The sequence below is a fragment of the Heterodontus francisci genome, chromosome 38, assembly GCF_036365525.1.
Source record: "Heterodontus francisci isolate sHetFra1 chromosome 38, sHetFra1.hap1, whole genome shotgun sequence".
Lineage (NCBI taxonomy): Eukaryota > Metazoa > Chordata > Chondrichthyes > Heterodontiformes > Heterodontidae > Heterodontus > Heterodontus francisci.
In genome coordinates, this window is record NC_090408.1 from 35,063,671 (window position 1) to 35,081,192 (window position 17,522).

General features: G+C 42.6%; 1 protein-coding gene across 5 annotated transcripts in view; it reads right to left on the minus strand.

The window, feature by feature from the left end:
* Positions 1 to 1,210: 1,210 nt before the first annotated feature.
* The window catches only part of wdr93 (WD repeat domain 93), a 43,392-nt gene continuing 27,080 nt past the window's right edge, over positions 1,211 to 17,522 (minus strand). The window contains exons 8-16 of one of the 5 annotated variants that reach the window (XM_068018080.1): positions 16,577 to 16,757; positions 11,158 to 11,228; positions 9,509 to 9,598; positions 8,293 to 8,424; positions 7,916 to 8,117; positions 6,334 to 6,391; positions 4,473 to 4,629; positions 2,709 to 2,883; positions 1,211 to 2,067 (exon numbers count right to left, since the gene is read on the minus strand). In XM_068018080.1, coding sequence (XP_067874181.1) covers positions 1,944 to 2,067; positions 2,709 to 2,883; positions 4,473 to 4,629; positions 6,334 to 6,391; positions 7,916 to 8,117; positions 8,293 to 8,424; positions 9,509 to 9,598; positions 11,158 to 11,228; positions 16,577 to 16,757 — 1,190 coding nt within the window. In that variant the 3' untranslated portion in view covers positions 1,211 to 1,943. Of the gene's footprint in view, positions 2,068 to 2,708; positions 2,884 to 4,471; positions 4,630 to 6,329; positions 6,392 to 7,915; positions 8,118 to 8,292; positions 8,425 to 9,508; positions 9,599 to 11,157; positions 11,229 to 16,576; positions 16,758 to 17,522 lie in introns of those variants that run through there. The other 4 variants (XM_068018082.1, XM_068018084.1, XM_068018083.1 and 1 more) reach the window with 4 other exon arrangements.

A 17,522-nucleotide genomic window follows, 5' to 3' on the forward strand; every position in this document is an offset into this window, starting at 1 on the left:
GTGAGCTTTTAGCTGAGCTATGAGTGAGCTGGTGATACCTGTGGAATCAAATGTTAAATTGCATAGTGTTGCGCTTTTTGAGTGTTGCTAGAACTGCACTCTCCAGGGAAGTGGAGGGTATTCCATCACAATCCTGGCTTGTACCTTGTACACCAACCAGAACAAAGTAAACAACTTGAGTGGCACCCCATATACAACCTTAAACATTCACTCCCACCACCACCGGTGGACTGTGGTTGCAGGATCACCTACAAGATGCCAGTGCAGCAGCTCGCCAAGGCTCCTTCGACAGCACGTTCCAAAATCCACTAGGGCAACTGGCACATTGGAATACCACCACCTCCAAGTTCTCCTCCAAGTCACATACCATACTGACTTGAAAATACAAGGCCTTTCCTTCAACGTTGCTGGGTCAATATCCTGGAACTCCTTCCTTAACACCACTGCGGGCGTACCTTCGCCTCAAGAACTGCAGCGGGTCAAGAAGGCAGCTCACCATCAACTTCTCAAAGGCAATTCGGAATAGACAATAAATGCTGGCCTTGCCAGCAATATCCACATCCTGTGAATAAATGAAAAAAAAAACTGGGGTCCGGTTTCAATGGACGATTCTCCTCTGAGTAGCCAACGTTTAAGTGTGACCCATTCAATATCTACACATGGGCACTTTACAGCCAGGATCAGGAGCAATGTTCCCTCTAAGCTGCGTGGCCACACACAAACCAAAGGTTTCTGCACTAGTCAACCTCTTTATGTGCTCATCCGTGCAAAAAGATTTTAAGGTACAACACACTTAAACAAGTCAGTCGTGCACTACAAAAAAAAATTAGAGGGTACATTGATCAGGAGTGAGAAAACAGGCCAATTTCACATCCCTACATCCAAGGCTGCTAAAACCAACCACAGAACTGCCTTGGATGAGATTAACTGACTCACCACCGCAGGGATTCAATGCTCTTGGTGTATGGTTTAACCACCTGTTGGATAAACTTACTCAGCTATAATAAAAGCAAAATATTGCAGATGGAAATCTGAAATAAAAACACAAAGTGCCGGAAATACTCAGCAGGTCTGGTAACATCTGTGGAGAGAGAAGCAGCATTAACATTTCAGATCTGTGTCCTTTTATCAGAACTTGCTCAGCTGTCAGGCTGCTTTTAAATTTTTAAGAGGAAAGCGAGGACATTTATCTTGGCCAGACCCTTTTCCACTGTTGTAAATTTCTAATTAGAGAATAATCCAAAAGTAGAGCTCTGCTTTGCAATCATTTCCAGCAAATCCAACTGCGAGGCAAATCTTGGATAAATGCAGCAACATCCAAACACATTTATTGGAAACTGCCCAGATTTTTATGACTATTAATGAATGCACTCAAAGTTACTTTTAGAAAATTTAGAATCAATTTATATCACACAGGAGATTTCATTTAACTGTATTTTTATTCAGTTTTAAAGTAAGAGCTCTTCTGACAGACTGATTGATTGGTAGAACCATTAACTAGTGTAGCTCTGCAATAATGGCGAATTGTACTCTAGGCATGAGTCAGTGCCAGGGCAGAAAACTGAAAAAAGGAATTGGGCATTCAGGATCATAATCTTTAAATGGAGGTGATGGAGTGTAAAACTCTGCTCTTAGTGCAGAACATCACTAGACAAGTGCACGGTGTTGTGATAGGGATCGAGCAAGGCTCATTGTCAACAGCAGAGCCTTGCACAAATATTTCTACTGTTTTAGAACTGATGTGTGTTTTTCGAACAAGTTTTCTTGCAGTGTAGTGGTGCAGCATTTTGGAGCATCGATGTACAGAGCTGCCAAGAGGAGCAACGCAAGGCCAACTATTCACCCGCTCCCTTTGCAGGTTGGCATCTCATCCAAAAGAGGAAGAATCTGAAAGCTTCATTTTAGGTACCAGGCAGCAAACAGAAAACAACAGGAGGCTCTTTTTATCTTCCTGAACATATTGTCTTTTTTTTAGTCTTTCTCCTTTCATTGACTAACATGGCGTGGTGTTGAAGCTGATTCCAACACTTGGTCATTTCTTCATTTCTGCTCATTACAGACTTCAATCTTAAACACAAAAATGAAATGCAAAGACAAGAACTTCTCAAAAAAATGTTTACAAATTCATCATAAACTCAGTAAGTAAATGGAGTGATCAGTATGGAATTAAGCCTAACAGACCAGAACAGTTCCAGATTCTATCTGGCATTATCTAATCTCAGTTGGGCCAGCAGGGGCATGCCAGTTGACCTCAGTACCCATATGCTAGAAAGGGAGAAAAGAAAATGCCAGCCAGAATTTCATCTTTACCTGATCGCCATCCAGTGAGCCTTGCTTGAAACTGCACACAAGCAAGGACAGGGCAGGGCTTGGCTGTGAGGCGCTCTCCCCTGCATTATTCTCACTCCCCCATAGTTGAATAACCCATCAATACAAGGTTCACCCTCGCACATAAAAAAATGGCCATTTGGGCAATTGTAGGGTAGTCGGTGCCTGTGGAACCACGCCCTAGCATGACTACCAAGCGAGCAGAAAAGTGGTAGAATTGAAAAAATATATGTTAGTGCTGTTGTCCTATTTCCTAAAGAGTTTCTCTTACTCCAGAAATGGTACTTCAAAATTCATTCTTTAAAGAAATTGACTACTGAATTATCATATTTCTTTGGTCTATCTTTAGAACTGACCTTGTAATAAAGTAATGAGCTCACCTTTCCTGCAGAAAACGTTCACATCTCTTTTCCCAAGTATTTTGTGTAGGAAGCTGTGGGACCTCTTTCTCCTTTGTACAACTGTCCAGTGGAAAAAGGAAGAGCAAGGAGAAGGCAAATAATGAGCTGCTGCTTTCCTTTCTGTTGAGAGTCTCTTCGGTCATTTTTTTATCTCCTACAAGCAACAACAAAGCCCAGTATAAAAAGTGAAAGAAACATTTTAAACATCTACTAAGAGGCGGGCTTGGAAATCAGGTTCACTATGATCTTTGAAGCAGCTTTGGTTCTGCAGTCTCATATGTACTATGGAAGAGCTGAAACTGGTCCAGCTCGGTTCATTAGTGATTCTATAAGTAAAAAGTGAGTCTATAAGCACAGGATTGGATAGTCAGAAGCTTTTTCCCAGGGTGGAAGAGTCAGTTACTAGGGGACATAGGTTTAAGGTGAGTGTTCTTTGATTCTACCCTTGGTCTGTAGACTTGAAGGACAGCGAGTGAGACATAAGCTTTGTCAGCAAATATTGCCAAGAGTTGGAGTTTAATCCTCAGTCTCTGTCCAACCTATGGACTTCCCTTTGCAATGCAAACTAAAGAGTGCCAGTTTTTCCAGTCCTTTGATATCGGCAATCAGCCTCAATGTAATCCCTTCTCATTTTACAAATTGTGTAATATATATTAAACTTGTACTGCTCAAGTTAGAAGCTCTAAACCAAAGTAGAAAGAAAAGTACAGCACAGGAACAGGCAATTCGGCCCTCCAAGCCTGCGCCAATCTTGATGCCTGTCTAAACTAAAACCTTCTGCACTTCCGAGGTCCATATCCCTCTATTCCCATCCAATTCATGTATTTGTCAAGGTGCCTCTTAAACATCGCTATCGTACCTGCTTCCACCACCTCCCCCGGCAGCAAGTTCCAGGCACTCACCACCCTCTGTGTAAAAAACCCGCCTCGCACATCCCCTCTAAACTTTGCCCCTTGCACCTTAAACCTATGTCCCCTATTAACTGACTCTTCCACCCTGGGAAAAACCTTCTGATTATCCATGCCACTCATAACTTTGTAAACCTCTATCATGTCGCCCCTCCACCTCCGTCGTTCCAGTGAAAACAATCCGAGTTTATCCAACCTCTCCTCATAGCTAATACCCTCCAGACCAGGCAACATCCTGGTAAACCTCTTCTGTACCCTCTCCAAAGCCTCCACATCCTTCTGGTAGTGTGGCGACCAGAATTGTACGCAATATTCCAAGTGTGGCCTAACTAAAGTTCTGTACAGCTGCAGCATGACTTGCCAATTTTTATACTCTATGCCCTGACCGATGAAGGCAAGCATGCCGTATGCCTTCTTGACTACCTTATCCACCTGCGTTGCCACTTTCAGTGATCTGTGGACCTGTACGCCCAGATCTCTCTGCCTGTCAATACACCTAAGGGTTCTGCCATTTACTGTATACTTCCCACCTGTATTAGACCTTCCAAAATGCATTACCTCACATTTGTCCGGATTAAACTCCATCTGCCATTTCTCCGCCCAAGTCTCCAACCGATCTATATCCTGTTGTATCCTCTGACGATCCTCATCACTATCTGCAACTCCACCAACTTTTGTGTCGTTTGCAAACTTACTAATCAGAACAGCTACATTTTCCTCCAAACCACAAAGGTTAAGGCCCAGTTTGACTATGCAATACAAAGCATCCAATTTCAAACAATTCAATGTTTACATGAGAGAAACATAAAAAATTAAATTGTGAATTAATTTCTACCTTTGATGAAGAGGAAACTGCCACCTCTGTCAAAAGCAAATACTGGCTCCCATGGTGACGCTATCACGTGTGGGAAAGGCAAAATACAGTGGCACAAAACATCCCCATTGGTGAAGTCCAACAAAGCTATCGTGCCGTTTGTAAAGATGAGTAGAAACTAGGAAAAAGAGAAATATAAAGGTGTCTTTTTTGTAGAATTTTAGTCTTAAACACAAAAGTTGATACTGTATTTTGAGCTTTTTCTGGGTTATGTGTCAGTGGCAACCCCATGTATATTACTCCCATTGCTAACAGCACTGGACAATGTAAAGGATACAAACTCTGCACCTCAAATAGTGTCTAGGACCTTAAGGTTTGTGGACATAAAAATGGTCACTGCAGGCAGCGCAAAAATGAACCTTCATTGCTACTTGTGCTGCAATGAGACTAGTAAGGCCCAGTAACACATGTAAAAGAAACACATGGGGGGGAATTTTATGGGCTTGCACGAGCGGCATTCATGGCAGGCGGGGTTATTTATTAAGGTGGGAGTTGAAATTTATTTTTCCTGATGGCGGGTTGAGAATTGGAGATTAAGTCAGTGGTGTCTTTGTTGCAGGTCAGTCCTCACGCTGTCTCGTGGCAGATTCCAACTTGAAATACATTTGCAAGCAATGAATACTCATTAGCTTATAATTACCTGCAAATAAGTCCTACCTTCCAGATTAACTGAGGGGCGTACAGGAATCTCGTGGCACCCACTTCACCATCATTTAAAGGTGGTGTTTACAGACGTGTTTGTACAGTGCTGCCTGAGGTCAGCGGTTTAGTTTGTTGAACTCAGTGGCACAAATTAGGGCAACAGGAGAACAACCGTTTGGCTGGAGGCATGGGAAAGGTAAGGGCGAAACAGGGGTTGTGGGAGGGGTTTGGGTTCAGATGAGTGGACAGGTGGCAGAGGGATCCAAGGGAGGACAGAGGGAGGGGTTGGGTGAACAGAGGAGTGAAATGGGAAGGACCTGGCATTCTGGTGTGGTGTTGGGGGGGTGAGTGGCGGGGGGGGAGAGGGGGGTGGTTCAGTCAGTCAAGGTAAGGGATATGAGGGGTATAGAAAATCATGAGAGGTATAGACAGGGTGGATAGCAAGAAGCTTTTTCCCAGAGTGGGGGATTCAGTTACTCGGGGTCACGAGTTCAAAGTGAGAGGGGAAAAGTTTAGGGGGGATATGCGTGGAAAGTTCTTTACGCAGAGGGTGGTGGGTGCCTGGAACGCGTTGCCAGCGGAGGTGGTAGACGCGGACACGATAGCGTCTTTTAAGATGTATCTAGACAGATACATGAATGGGCAGGAAGCAAAGAGATACAGACCCTTAGAAAATAGGCGACATGTTTAGATAGAGGATCTGGATCGGCGCAGGCTTGGAGGGCCGAAGGGCCTGTTCCTGTGCTGTAATTTTCTTTGTTCTTTGTGGGGCCTAAATGGAGGGTCAGTCATGTCCACAATGGGGTCCTGTGGGTCAAACTCAGGTTGCTGGCTGGCAGAGGGAATGATCACAGTCATGGGGGGAGTTCAATTCGGTGGGGAGGGGGGCAGGTTCAGTCTGAAGTTGGGATAATCAAAGGTCTCGTAGGGCGGGTGAGGGGATCTAACAAGTACTCTAAGGATAATGCGGGGAGGGTTTAGGATCAGCAGGGGCATTTCGACGGGTCAGGTGCAGGATCAGTCGGGAAAAAGTTGTGCTTTTGTCAGATTCCTGGACTTTTATTGGTGTCTTTTGATAACTGCGCTACACGATTCTATCCATTTTCTCAGGCAAAGTGCAAACCAGTGGCCTTGCTAATACAGACTGTTCAGTTGTTTTTAGAACATAACATCTACCTGCCTTTGAGAGTTGTGGTACAAGTGCTACTGCGCTAATGGTACTTCCTGACTCTTCATTCCTGTAAGAAATAAAATGTGTCCGGTTAGGCTTTACTTCAAAGATCCCAGAGGTAAACATTTCACCCAACAACTCTTGTGCTCACCACAATATCAACTTAATTGCCAAGCTCCTCTTAGGTAGGAGGTAACAAGGGGACCACTTGCAGCCCATCTCCCCCTTACTTGTGGCCCTTTGCTAATACGCTGTTGTGTATGACTCTGGGTCTTTTATTTTAATATTCAGAACAAATGGGAAATAGCTATAGCAAGGCAGTATGTTGGAGTAGCAGCATGCTGGGCAATAGCATGGTAGAATGCAGGATTGCGATTGTGAATTTTGGTGAGCTCAATTCTTGAGCTCAGGTGAACTATTCTGTGGAAATCCTGAGGCAATTCCTGCAAAGCTCCCATTCTGTGGAAGCATCCCAAACAGATATAAAGCCAGTGAATAGGGACTAGGGTGAAAAGAAACAAAAAGGATGGAGACTTTTCCTTCTTTCCTCCTAGTCAATGGTATGGCTTACAATTTGGCCTTTTTCAGCAAAAAGGAAAGCTCCCACTAAAAGATTGTAATACAGAGAAAATTTCCCCTTATGTACATAAGAGATAAACTCTGATGATAGGTCATCGAACTGAAACATTGGGCAGGATTTTTCTGCGGGCTTCTGAACCCCACCGTCAGGCTCAAATGCCCGCACTGTGCAGAAAGTCACTCAGTGATTTTCCTCGGAGTGGCCAATCAATGGTCCACAGGTGGGGCTCGCCATCGAAGGGCGGCGGGCCGGTTCTTGAAGTTAGAGGGCCAATCAGATGCCTTCCAGCTTGGAAGCAGCAGATGCTGCAAATATAAAGTAAGTAAGGGAGAGGGTGCTTCAAAATGGAGGCACCTTCTCTCCAACTTTTTTCAAGTTTAATTGAAAATGGCTTTTGCAGCCAGGCCATCACTGTTGGGGTGCGGGGGTAGGGGGAACCCCTCTACAGGGCGTTTGCGACTGCTGCTGCACCCAGGCAAAGCAGGCAGGGCCACTAAGCCTGCCTGGAGCACTGGCCCCTGGGTCTGCTGCCGGGAGGCCACTTCCAGGAGGCTAAACTGGCCCCCGTCACCTGCGGGAACCTGGAAGCCAACTGAAAAATCCCAGTCGGCCTCCTTTAATTGGTCTTAAGTGGCCCTCAACAAGCCGGATTGGCTACCTGCCACGTGCAGTCCCCCCCCTAATCCCGCCTCCACAAAAGTGGCCCTGAGTGGGATGGAGCTATTTTTAGCACTCCCCTATCTTTAATTCTCACCCCGGCAGGTGCTGTAATTTAAGCCCGTTAACTCTGTTTCTCTCTCCACAGATGCTGTCTGACCTGCTGAGTATTTCCAGCACTTTCTGTTTTAATTTCAGATTTCCAGCATCCACGGTATTTTGCTTTTTAATAAAATCTTTTTCTGACCATAGACATTGAACAGGTCAATTGAAAGCAACATCACCATCATCATATTTAAACAGGATTTTCAGTTTTGGACCTTTATCTATTGCTAGGTTCATACTCCAACTCACCCCTCTCTCACTGTGGAAAAGCTACCTTCAGTGTGTTTGATGGCTGTCACAAGGTAAACTGCACCATTTTTGCAGGTTACCAATACCTGGGCTTTTCTACATTCATCAGATGATCCAAAGGGAACACAAAAGCTGGACTCTAGAAAGAGCAGACTCCTGATGGTACTGTCCGTTGAAACTGATAAAACTGATATCGGGATGCCTGAAAGAATATGGATTTGGATTATAATGATTCAAAGCTACTTTCATGAATTTACAGAGCCAGTAATTAGACAACTTCAACCCACTTAAAACTAAAATTAGCAACAGGCTAATGGCAGTTGCAAATTCATGAATATTAACCATGCAAAAGCCCAAATAAGGAAGGAAATAACTACCTAAGTACAAATCCCAGATTGTGATTGTCCCATCTACAAGAGCAATCACCAGGAGAGATGCACATGCTTCCACAGCAGTACAGGTGATTGGAGAAGCATTCGGCCAGACAATATCAGCTTTTGGTTCCAGTTCTATAGAGAAAATAAACAGAAATATTCTAATTATCCCATATCCATATTCCAGTTTTTACATATATTGTAGAGACAATGATATATTTTTTGAGAAGCCAAAAGGAAAAGCTAAGGCCCACATAAAAGGACACCTTCAAGTTTGAAAGAAGTAGGACAGCAAATTAATTAAAACAGGAAGCTTTGAGTAGGTCTTTAATGGCTTGTATTTTCTAGGAGAAAGGATCATGGGAGGCAAGTTGTCTTAGAAAAACATGAATCAGAATGGGAGATGCTATGATAAGCCATGATTGAAACAGTGTATCTCTTATATTGGCTCAGTTGGTGGCATTCTCAACTCTGAATTCTTAATTGGTGGGTTCAAGCTACAGTCCAGGACTTCAGCCTATAATCTCAGTTGCTGCTTTACTGCAGTCCTGGGGAGTGCTGCATCCTCAGAGATTCTGTGCTTTGGATGAGATACTAAACCTAGAAGCAATCTGCCTATTCAGGTGGATTTAAAGATCCATGCCACCACTCAAAGAAGACTAGAGGGTTCTCTGGTTATCCTCAACAACAGTCCTCCCGGACAACCTTTCTCCCTCAAGAAACATGATAGGCAGATTAACTGGCCATTCATCTAATTGTTTTTGGTGGGATTTTACTGGTGACCAAAAAATAGCTGCTGTATCTGCCCACACAGCAACATTCACTATATTTCAAAGTAATTAATGGTGCATGAAGCGCTGATAGCATAATGGAGGTTATATGTACACACGCCTCTTCTTTTCTTTTGAACATTCAGAATTTCTGATGCTCACAGAGACAAAATGGAGCCAGATTTCCTTTCCAAAACACGGATTTTGGTTCTGTTTGGAATGTTGAAGATTTCCATTTGATTCAATCGCAGGTGGAGAAGTAGCACTGGTATTTGTGATAATATTGGGTGATTGCATTGGTTCAAGCCCCATCCAGATAATCTGTCCAGAACACCTTTGAAATCAAGTTTTCTTTTATTCTTACAGAAATCTGTTTTATCTGGGCATCATATAAAGGGTTAATTCACTCCTTCAGAGCCCACTGCCATTGTATAGAATGGTACTTGTACCTATCTTTTCTTTCCCTATTGGTATTTTCAGTACATAATGGAGTAGAACATGGCTGCCATTCCACCACACACATAAGGCATTGGGAAGACCTAGAAGGAGAATCAGAAGATCAATTTATCACGTCCACAGCAACATGTCCAACTTACACAGTTTTTGTAATATTATGGCATCAATTTTGTTGCTTTCTCAAGCTTATTACACAAAATTAAAATAACTTCTGAATAAATATCCCAAAACTCTTTTGTTGCTCTTTCCAGTTTTTCCTTTTTCCTCTCTGTCAGCTTTTAACACCAAAGCTTAATGTTACCAAACTGCTACTTTCTAATTTACTTCCTTTTTGTCCCATCTTGGTGGTCTCCTTCACTACAGAACTTGTCCATTCACCTCAGAAACCACCTATGCACTCACAAAAGGAACATTCTCTTCATAGAAAATGTTCGGCAAAATATTTTTGGGAGGAAAGCCTGATGAACAATGCACTATTTTTGCTGAGATGACATGTTTTGATGCAATTTATTTAATTGACACTGATCATTCATCCTTGGTTCACAATTTTGTGCTGATCAAGGTGTCCGATATTGCTGTTTGGATTAAACATCTTTCCATTTCAAGCACCTAGTGTCAGGATCAAGTATTCTCAGGGGTCAGGAAATGCACAGTAATGCTCCTTCTATACTGCCCCAATAATGCATCCAGCCCCAGCTTTGAAAGGACTCTCCTACCTGGGTTTACAAATGCAACCAGATGGATCAACTGTCTACTAACTCTATGGGTCCTATGTGAATTAAGTTTGGGAAACTCAATCCAGTTCCAAGTGTGCATGGGCCCACATCACAAAGCTGCCCCTATCTGACACTGAATCGGTGATCACACTCAGAAAAGCAGAGGATAGCAACTACGGGAATTGGAAAAGTTTTTAGTGCAGTAAGAAAGTTGTTTCAAAGCTGGGGTTGGATGCATTATTTTGCAGTGTAGAAGCTTCACTTTGCATTTCCTGACCCTTGAGTGTACATGTAGGTGTTTGAAATGGGAATTGTTTTATTCCCAGCACCAATATTTCTCACCTTGATAAGCATAATATTGATACAAAAAGAAGGCTCAAAATGCTTTTTCTCCTTTGTATTATACTCTAACGTCAAAAAGATGCATTTCAATATAAAATAATAGTGAGAGGACCAGCAGCGATGAAATACAGGTTGAATCTGTAGGCCATGGTGCTTCCCATCTCAGGAGAATTGTCACTGGGAGGTTCTAGGTAGACACTAGTCTGATGCAATCTTAAATGCATTTCTAGAGGGACATCCAAGGTGAAGAATGGGCATGGAGTTCCCAACCTCAGGTGGATTGCTACGGGAAGGGGCTGGGTAGAGATCAGCTAATTTTTGTGAGAGTTGAATAAAAATTATTCCAGGCTGTTGTCACACAACTCCCCTTGGAAGGATGAAAGCAACATAACTGAAGGCATGGGAACAGGTCATCCAGCCTTGCTATCAGCTACACTTTAGATGGACTCTGGATGTCAAGGGTGACTGAAGAAAAGGGAGACACATAAAAGGGCATCTTACCCTTTGGTACAAGATAAATATTTAAACAGAAATAAAATTGAAGCTTTTTTTTTTAATCAAGGAACAAAAAGACAGTGTCTTACCAACTTGAGTTTTCTGTTCCAGACCCACTGGAAGAATTCTTCCAAGAGTAAGAAAATGAAATGTTGCTTGACTGAAAGAATTGGAAATTTTTTATTTTGTTAGTTCCTTTTATAATAAAATGATTAATGCAAAATGTGTATATATTTTGCAACCAAAAAGAATAATTATTACATGAGGAAAAATTATAAAATCTATCCCTCTATCTATATAAAAGTTTCGTTTAGCACACATTTCCTGTTCTAGTTGTTCTCCATACTATTACATTATTGCTTTGGATTAATGTGCATGGTGCAAAGTTAAATTTCACAATCACAAAATGTCTGCTGGACCCAGCTTGTTAGCTGACTGGTGAAACAGAGATTCACTTTTATAATGTTTCGGATGTAGTTTTACACGAAACTGAAATCCTGCAAAGTTCTTTGTTATAACCACTGCCCATGGCTGTATAGCAAGAAGCAAATTCTAATAAATACTTAGGAGCTACAAATGGAGGGAATCCTAGTTCCGATAATACATGTATACAATCTCGACTGGCTATGACCAGCTTTTCAGTAACCAATTTAAAGTGACACATATTTCAATAATAAAGAAATACTAAAAATAGAGGCTTGAATTTCCCTTTAAATTACTGCCTTTTTGGGGTGGATTTAGTGCGGTAAACTGAAAAAAATGAGTTCTTAGGGACTACTGCCTCAAATCCACAGCAAAAGATCTGCACCTGAATTGCATTCTCAAAAAGCATCAGTCCAACTTAAGGCCTGATGGCAGCCTGACCTACATCATGTCTACCATTAGTTAGATTTGTCCCTGCACCCTTCAGCTCAAAACAATTTTGCTTGGTAGGTTGCTGAAAGTGCGAATTGATAATGACGCAGGGAGATAAAACGAGGGCCTGATTTTAAATCTGTGCTAGTGGATGGGTTTTGAATGGGTTAAAATTGGGCCCAGGGTCTGGGACCAACAAGGTGTCTCATTAAACAATCAGATTGAAAGATTGAGAAATAAACAGTGGAGGACTGAGAAGGAAGTGTAAATTAGAATGTATGAATTCAATCTCAAATTAGGTACAGAAAGAGAAGTGAGAGGGGAAGAAAGATGGATTACAAGAGAGAAAGAAAGGAAAATAAAAACATTTAAAACATTTTTAATTTGACATTTTAAAATTTTCAACTACAATTAACCTGCAGGAATGAGACACCACACTTGTAATAGTTAATTTGCAGTGTCAGAGTTTGATTGGCAATAATTAACAATTATCACATCATTAATAGGGTACTTACGATTGAAATAACAAGACTTAGCTTCCTGTGGCAAATTTAGTTCAAAGCTAGTGCAAATACAGCAACTTCACAACATTCAATGTATTTAAATGGTGAGCCAAACAACGAAATGCCATTTTCACAAAGCTGACAGCAGCGTGGTGCAACTTGAGTAGCAACTTTTGGATATTGGCATTTAACCACACATCTACTCCTCGCCTGAAGTTGTACCATTTATGCATAAATTACCACGAGCAACATTCGCCTCACCATTATGTTGATATCAAAATATAGCTCATCATTTCCAATGAAATCAGAAAAAGAACTATGTAGTTCTACAGACTGGCAGGATTCCCACTGGTGCAAGGAGCAATTAACCCAAAGCACGTGGTATTCAAAGCCCTAAGATCAATGCCCCCTAATCATAGCTCCTTTGAAGACTGGGCTCCAGATTTGAGATCCTTGGTCCTCAGCCAAAGGTATTCATTTCTCCATCCTCCGTGCAGCAATGGAACTCTCATTCTCTTTCACTGCCTAGTCCTTATTCTCACTAGCATTCAATGCTTCATTCAGTAACAGCCCTTCTGACTCACTAACTAAATGCGTGTCTTGTGCTGTCATTTGCACCAGTAACATTCCATGGCACAGTGAGGAAGTATCAACAGTTGAGATTGTGCTTTTGGCAACAAATTCTCCTGTGGAAGTGCCAACGTGATCATTATCATGTATGACCTTTTTCTGCAAGACAACGCCTATGATAGGAAACACAGAAGAGCTTGCTTAACTGTATACACAGAGATATTTTCCCCTTGAAGAATTAGTGGCTGATTGTAACAGATTGCAATAATTTGAGAAATCACATAAAGGTGACACTATCTATAGCTTTTACCATCCTCTATTGCCACCTTGTCTCAAATCTCATATTCCCAAATCCTTGAAGGTGGCAGGACAAGTTGATAAGGCAGGTACAAAAGAGTATGGGATACATAGTTTTGTAAATAGGGGCACTAAATACCAAAACAACAAAGTCATGCTAAACTTTCACAAATCACTGCTTAGGCTTCAGCTGGAGTATTGTGTACTATTCTAGGCACCATAATTTGGGAAGGATGTCAAGGCCTAGGACAAGGTACAGGATGGAGAGCTTCAGTTATGTGGAGAAATTGGGATTGCTCTATTTACAGCAGAGATGGTTAAGGGGAGACCTAATAAAGATATTCAAAATTATGAGCAGTTGTGATAGAACGAGTAGGGAGAAACTGTTTCCTCTGGCAAGTGGATCAGTGACCAGAGGTCATAGATTTAAAATAATTGGTAAAAGAACTAGAGAGGAAATGAAGAGACACTTTTTCATATAGACAGTTGTTAAGACCTGAAAAGGTGGTGGAATCAGATTCCATGGAAACTTTCGACAGGCAATTGTACAAGTATTTGAAGAGGACAAATCTGTAGGGTTATGGGGGAAAAGCTGGGGCGTAGGACTAAATTGCAGAGCTCTTTCATAGAGCCAGCACAGGCACAATGAGCTGACTGACCTCCTTCTGCGCTGCAAGATTCTATGATTTTGCCCTCACACTTCCTCTTTGTGTGCTCAAGGTTTTCAATGCTGCTGATCGTCCCTGCTGTTGTATTTCTGAGGCATTGGTTTGATCAAGATTGTCCAATCTTTTCGTGTGGGGGCCACATTACAATTTTTTTTCTTACATGGTGGGCCAGTGAGACAATTTCAGAAAGATAAAGGCATTAACATTTATCTCACTATTAACCAAAACAACAACGAAGCTGCATTTTTTGTGAAGATACTTTAAATGAGAAGACTAATTTATTGACTTACTTTCTGGTCACTATGTTGGACACTGATTTAGTGAGATAACTGGCATTTTTTTGCTTGCACAAGTAGTCAATCTTTGCCCGCACACTTGTAGTGATGCAAAGTATTCTGGATAGATGTCATTCTGTCAGGAGTGATCTTGATCACTCTCTCTCTCTCTCTGCTCCCTTCTCTCTCTCTTTGCCCCTCTCTCTCTCTGTCCCCCTTTCCCTCTCTCTCTCTCTCTGCCCCCCCCTCTCTCTCTCTCCTCCCCCTCTCTCTGACCCCCTTCTCTCTGTCCCCCTTTCCCTCTCTCTCTCTGCCCCCTCTCTCTGTCCCATTCCCCCTCTTTCTCCCTGCTCCCCCTCTCTCTCTTTCCCCCCTCTCTCTCTCTGTCCTCCTTTCCCCCTCCCTCTCTCTCTCTGCCCCCTCTCTCTGTCCCCCCCTTTCTCTCTCCCTGTCCCCCCTTTCTCTCTCTGGCAGCTGCAGAGAGTGGGAGTGCTCAGCAGATGGTTGATCAGTTTTAAAAAAAATCTCAAGTCAGTTTCACAGCTGACAGATCCTGACATTGGGAACAGCAGTTTCTGAACTTCAGACAGATGCAGTTTTTAAAAGGCTGCCGGAAAACCCCAAATCTGTCCAAAGTTCTGAAACTGCTGTTCCCGATGTCAAGATCTGTCAGCTGTGAAACTGACTTGCGATCTTTTTGAAAAGCCGGTCTGACAATGTGGAATTTCTCATCTCCAGTCATGGAACGCTGGCGAAGATGAGGAACGTCCTGGGTACAGTTTATATGCGCAGGCCAGATGGAAACCTTTGGCGGGCTGGATCCTGGTCCGAATGTTGGACAATTCTGGGTTAGATGGAAATACAATGTTAAGGGAGTTTTCGCCCATATGAGTGCAATGATGATATGTGGATGTATACCTTTCCTTTATATCAAGTATCCTTGAAAACTAGCTGTAGGTCTTGGGAAGACAATCTGAATTGCCAGAATAGTTCCTTTGATTATTAAATGCTGAGAGAAAAAAGTATAATAGTAAGGAGGTGAGTGAACGTTGCTGAGTGGTAAAGGATATATATTGTCCAGATAATTTAGATTTGCCTTAGATACCTTTGTGAGGCAGTTCTTGTGGTGTTGCTGGTTACACTGACTGGGCTGCATTTTATGGGTTGGAGTATCGCAACAGGTGGCAGGACGGTGGGGCAGAGGGCCCGTCGCTTCCCTGTCACCAAGCCATCTTCCTGGAGGCAGGATAGGCCGATGACAGTCTTCCCGCCCAGAGGTCAATTGAGGCCCTTAAGTGGCCTATTAATGGCCAATTAGGGGCCTATTCCTGCCACCACTGGGATCTTATCAGCTGTGGGGGGGTGCCTTGAAACACGAGGTGCCCTCGCTGTGGGCTTTGGCAGGGGGGGGTCCCTCCTTCATGGGCAATTTGTGGCCCACAGAGGACCCTCACCGGGAACAACTTGATCCCCCCCCTCCCCCTGGACTGCATGACCACCCTCCCAGTACCCCCTCACCGGGGCCTTCCAGACTGGCCCCAGCGACCCCACGTCATCTACCTCTTGTCCGGAGTTCCAGCGCTGAGCCTGGGTCTGAGGCCTCTGTAGCACTGGCAGTGGCCAGTGCTCCCGGTGGCGCTGCCGATGCTACCGGCCCTCTGATTGGCCGGCAGCTTGTGGAGTCGGCATCCCCACTTTTAAAGGGACGGGGATCCCAGCTCGTGAAACTTTGATTTAAAAAGACCTGAGGATCATTCCAGGGGGTGCAAAAAGGCAGAGGTGGGGTTTCCCCTGCTTTTTTGGCCCAGTGCCAGGAGCTTCGCTTCCTATACAAAATCCAGCCCACTGTCTCTGCATTGTTTTCTTATGGGGCTTCCTGTTCTCAGTGCCCAATTATCTTGCTCCTTTTGCTAAAGAAATGTGACAAGAATCTGAGAGCCCTTCCAGCTGTTGATGACATTGAGGCTGCTGATGCTGCTTTTTGTTGCAGTACTGCATTGATAAAGTATCAGTGGTGAATTTTGAAGAATTAGCAAAATGTGGCAGAGTTTTGCTGAGTATTTTGTCTAGAAACAAATCTAATTGTTGAATTAAAAACAATTTTACCCAGGGAGAAAAGACTTGTATTTATCCATGTCAAGTATTCAAGCCAATTAGCTGATCCCTGTGAGGTGTGCAAGTTGATTTGCAGAGCTACATATCATGCATAGAGGTTAATACTTGTAACAATGTCAGAGTCTCCCAATCACTTCTATCCTGTGCCAAATCAGGCCTTATAGTGCTCAAAACTATTACTTTGATGCAAATAGTTAAAGTGAAAATATGAATAATAAAACAAACCTTTGCTTTTCTTCACTTTCTCCTGTGGTGTCTTTAGAAAGACAGGTCTCATACATTTCTTCAAATATTTTCTTTTCCTCATTCCTTTGCTGAGCTGAAATAACATGATTTTGGCCTGTACCAATAACGTTGGCATCATCAAGCTTCTGAAGGGCATCAAATGGATTTTTCCAAAGACAATCTATATTAAAAGCAAAATAAATTATGTCAAATCAATGTAGAATTACTAGCATTTTAATTAAGTGAGATACAAGAGGATAGAGGTACATTTAATTTGTCACACTTTCAAGGAAGAACATTATAAATACATCACTGATTATCCAACCTTACCTCTGCAATTTCTCAAGCTCTATATACTATGTTGTATACTCTACTCTTCTGTTGCTGGTCCACTTTAAGTCCTCCGATCCCTCTACTCAACCATCTACAGCACAGCCTTCAGCCATAATACTCTTGCTCTGGAATTCCTTTCCCAATGTCTCCACCTTGCTACTTCTTTCCCTAAGCTTCAAAACCTCCTCAAAATCTATTTCTTCAACCACATCTTGTGTCACCTCCCCTAACATTTCTTGTACTCCTTATGATTGAATAGCCTGGCAACACTCACACTCTAGGACCATTCATAAACAATAACAACGTGTGAGGTTTTGAAGGCTCAGCCTCTGCCTTTAGAACCATATCTCAGTAGAACTGAACATCTTCAGGAGAGGAGGAACCATAATAATCTCCTGCCCTGAAAGCTTAATTCGGTATATCTATAAATTGAGGTATAATTGCGTAATGAGGTAGGACAGCTCTCTGGATGAAAAATTGTGACCAAAATAATAATGCAAGTGTTAAATTTATCAAGTTTTTAAAAAGTCAGTGTTCATGGATGGCACAGTTTCGGCTTTCTGTATCAAGATATTAATATTAAGTATTCCCACGTCAGGTGTACCGTGGAACG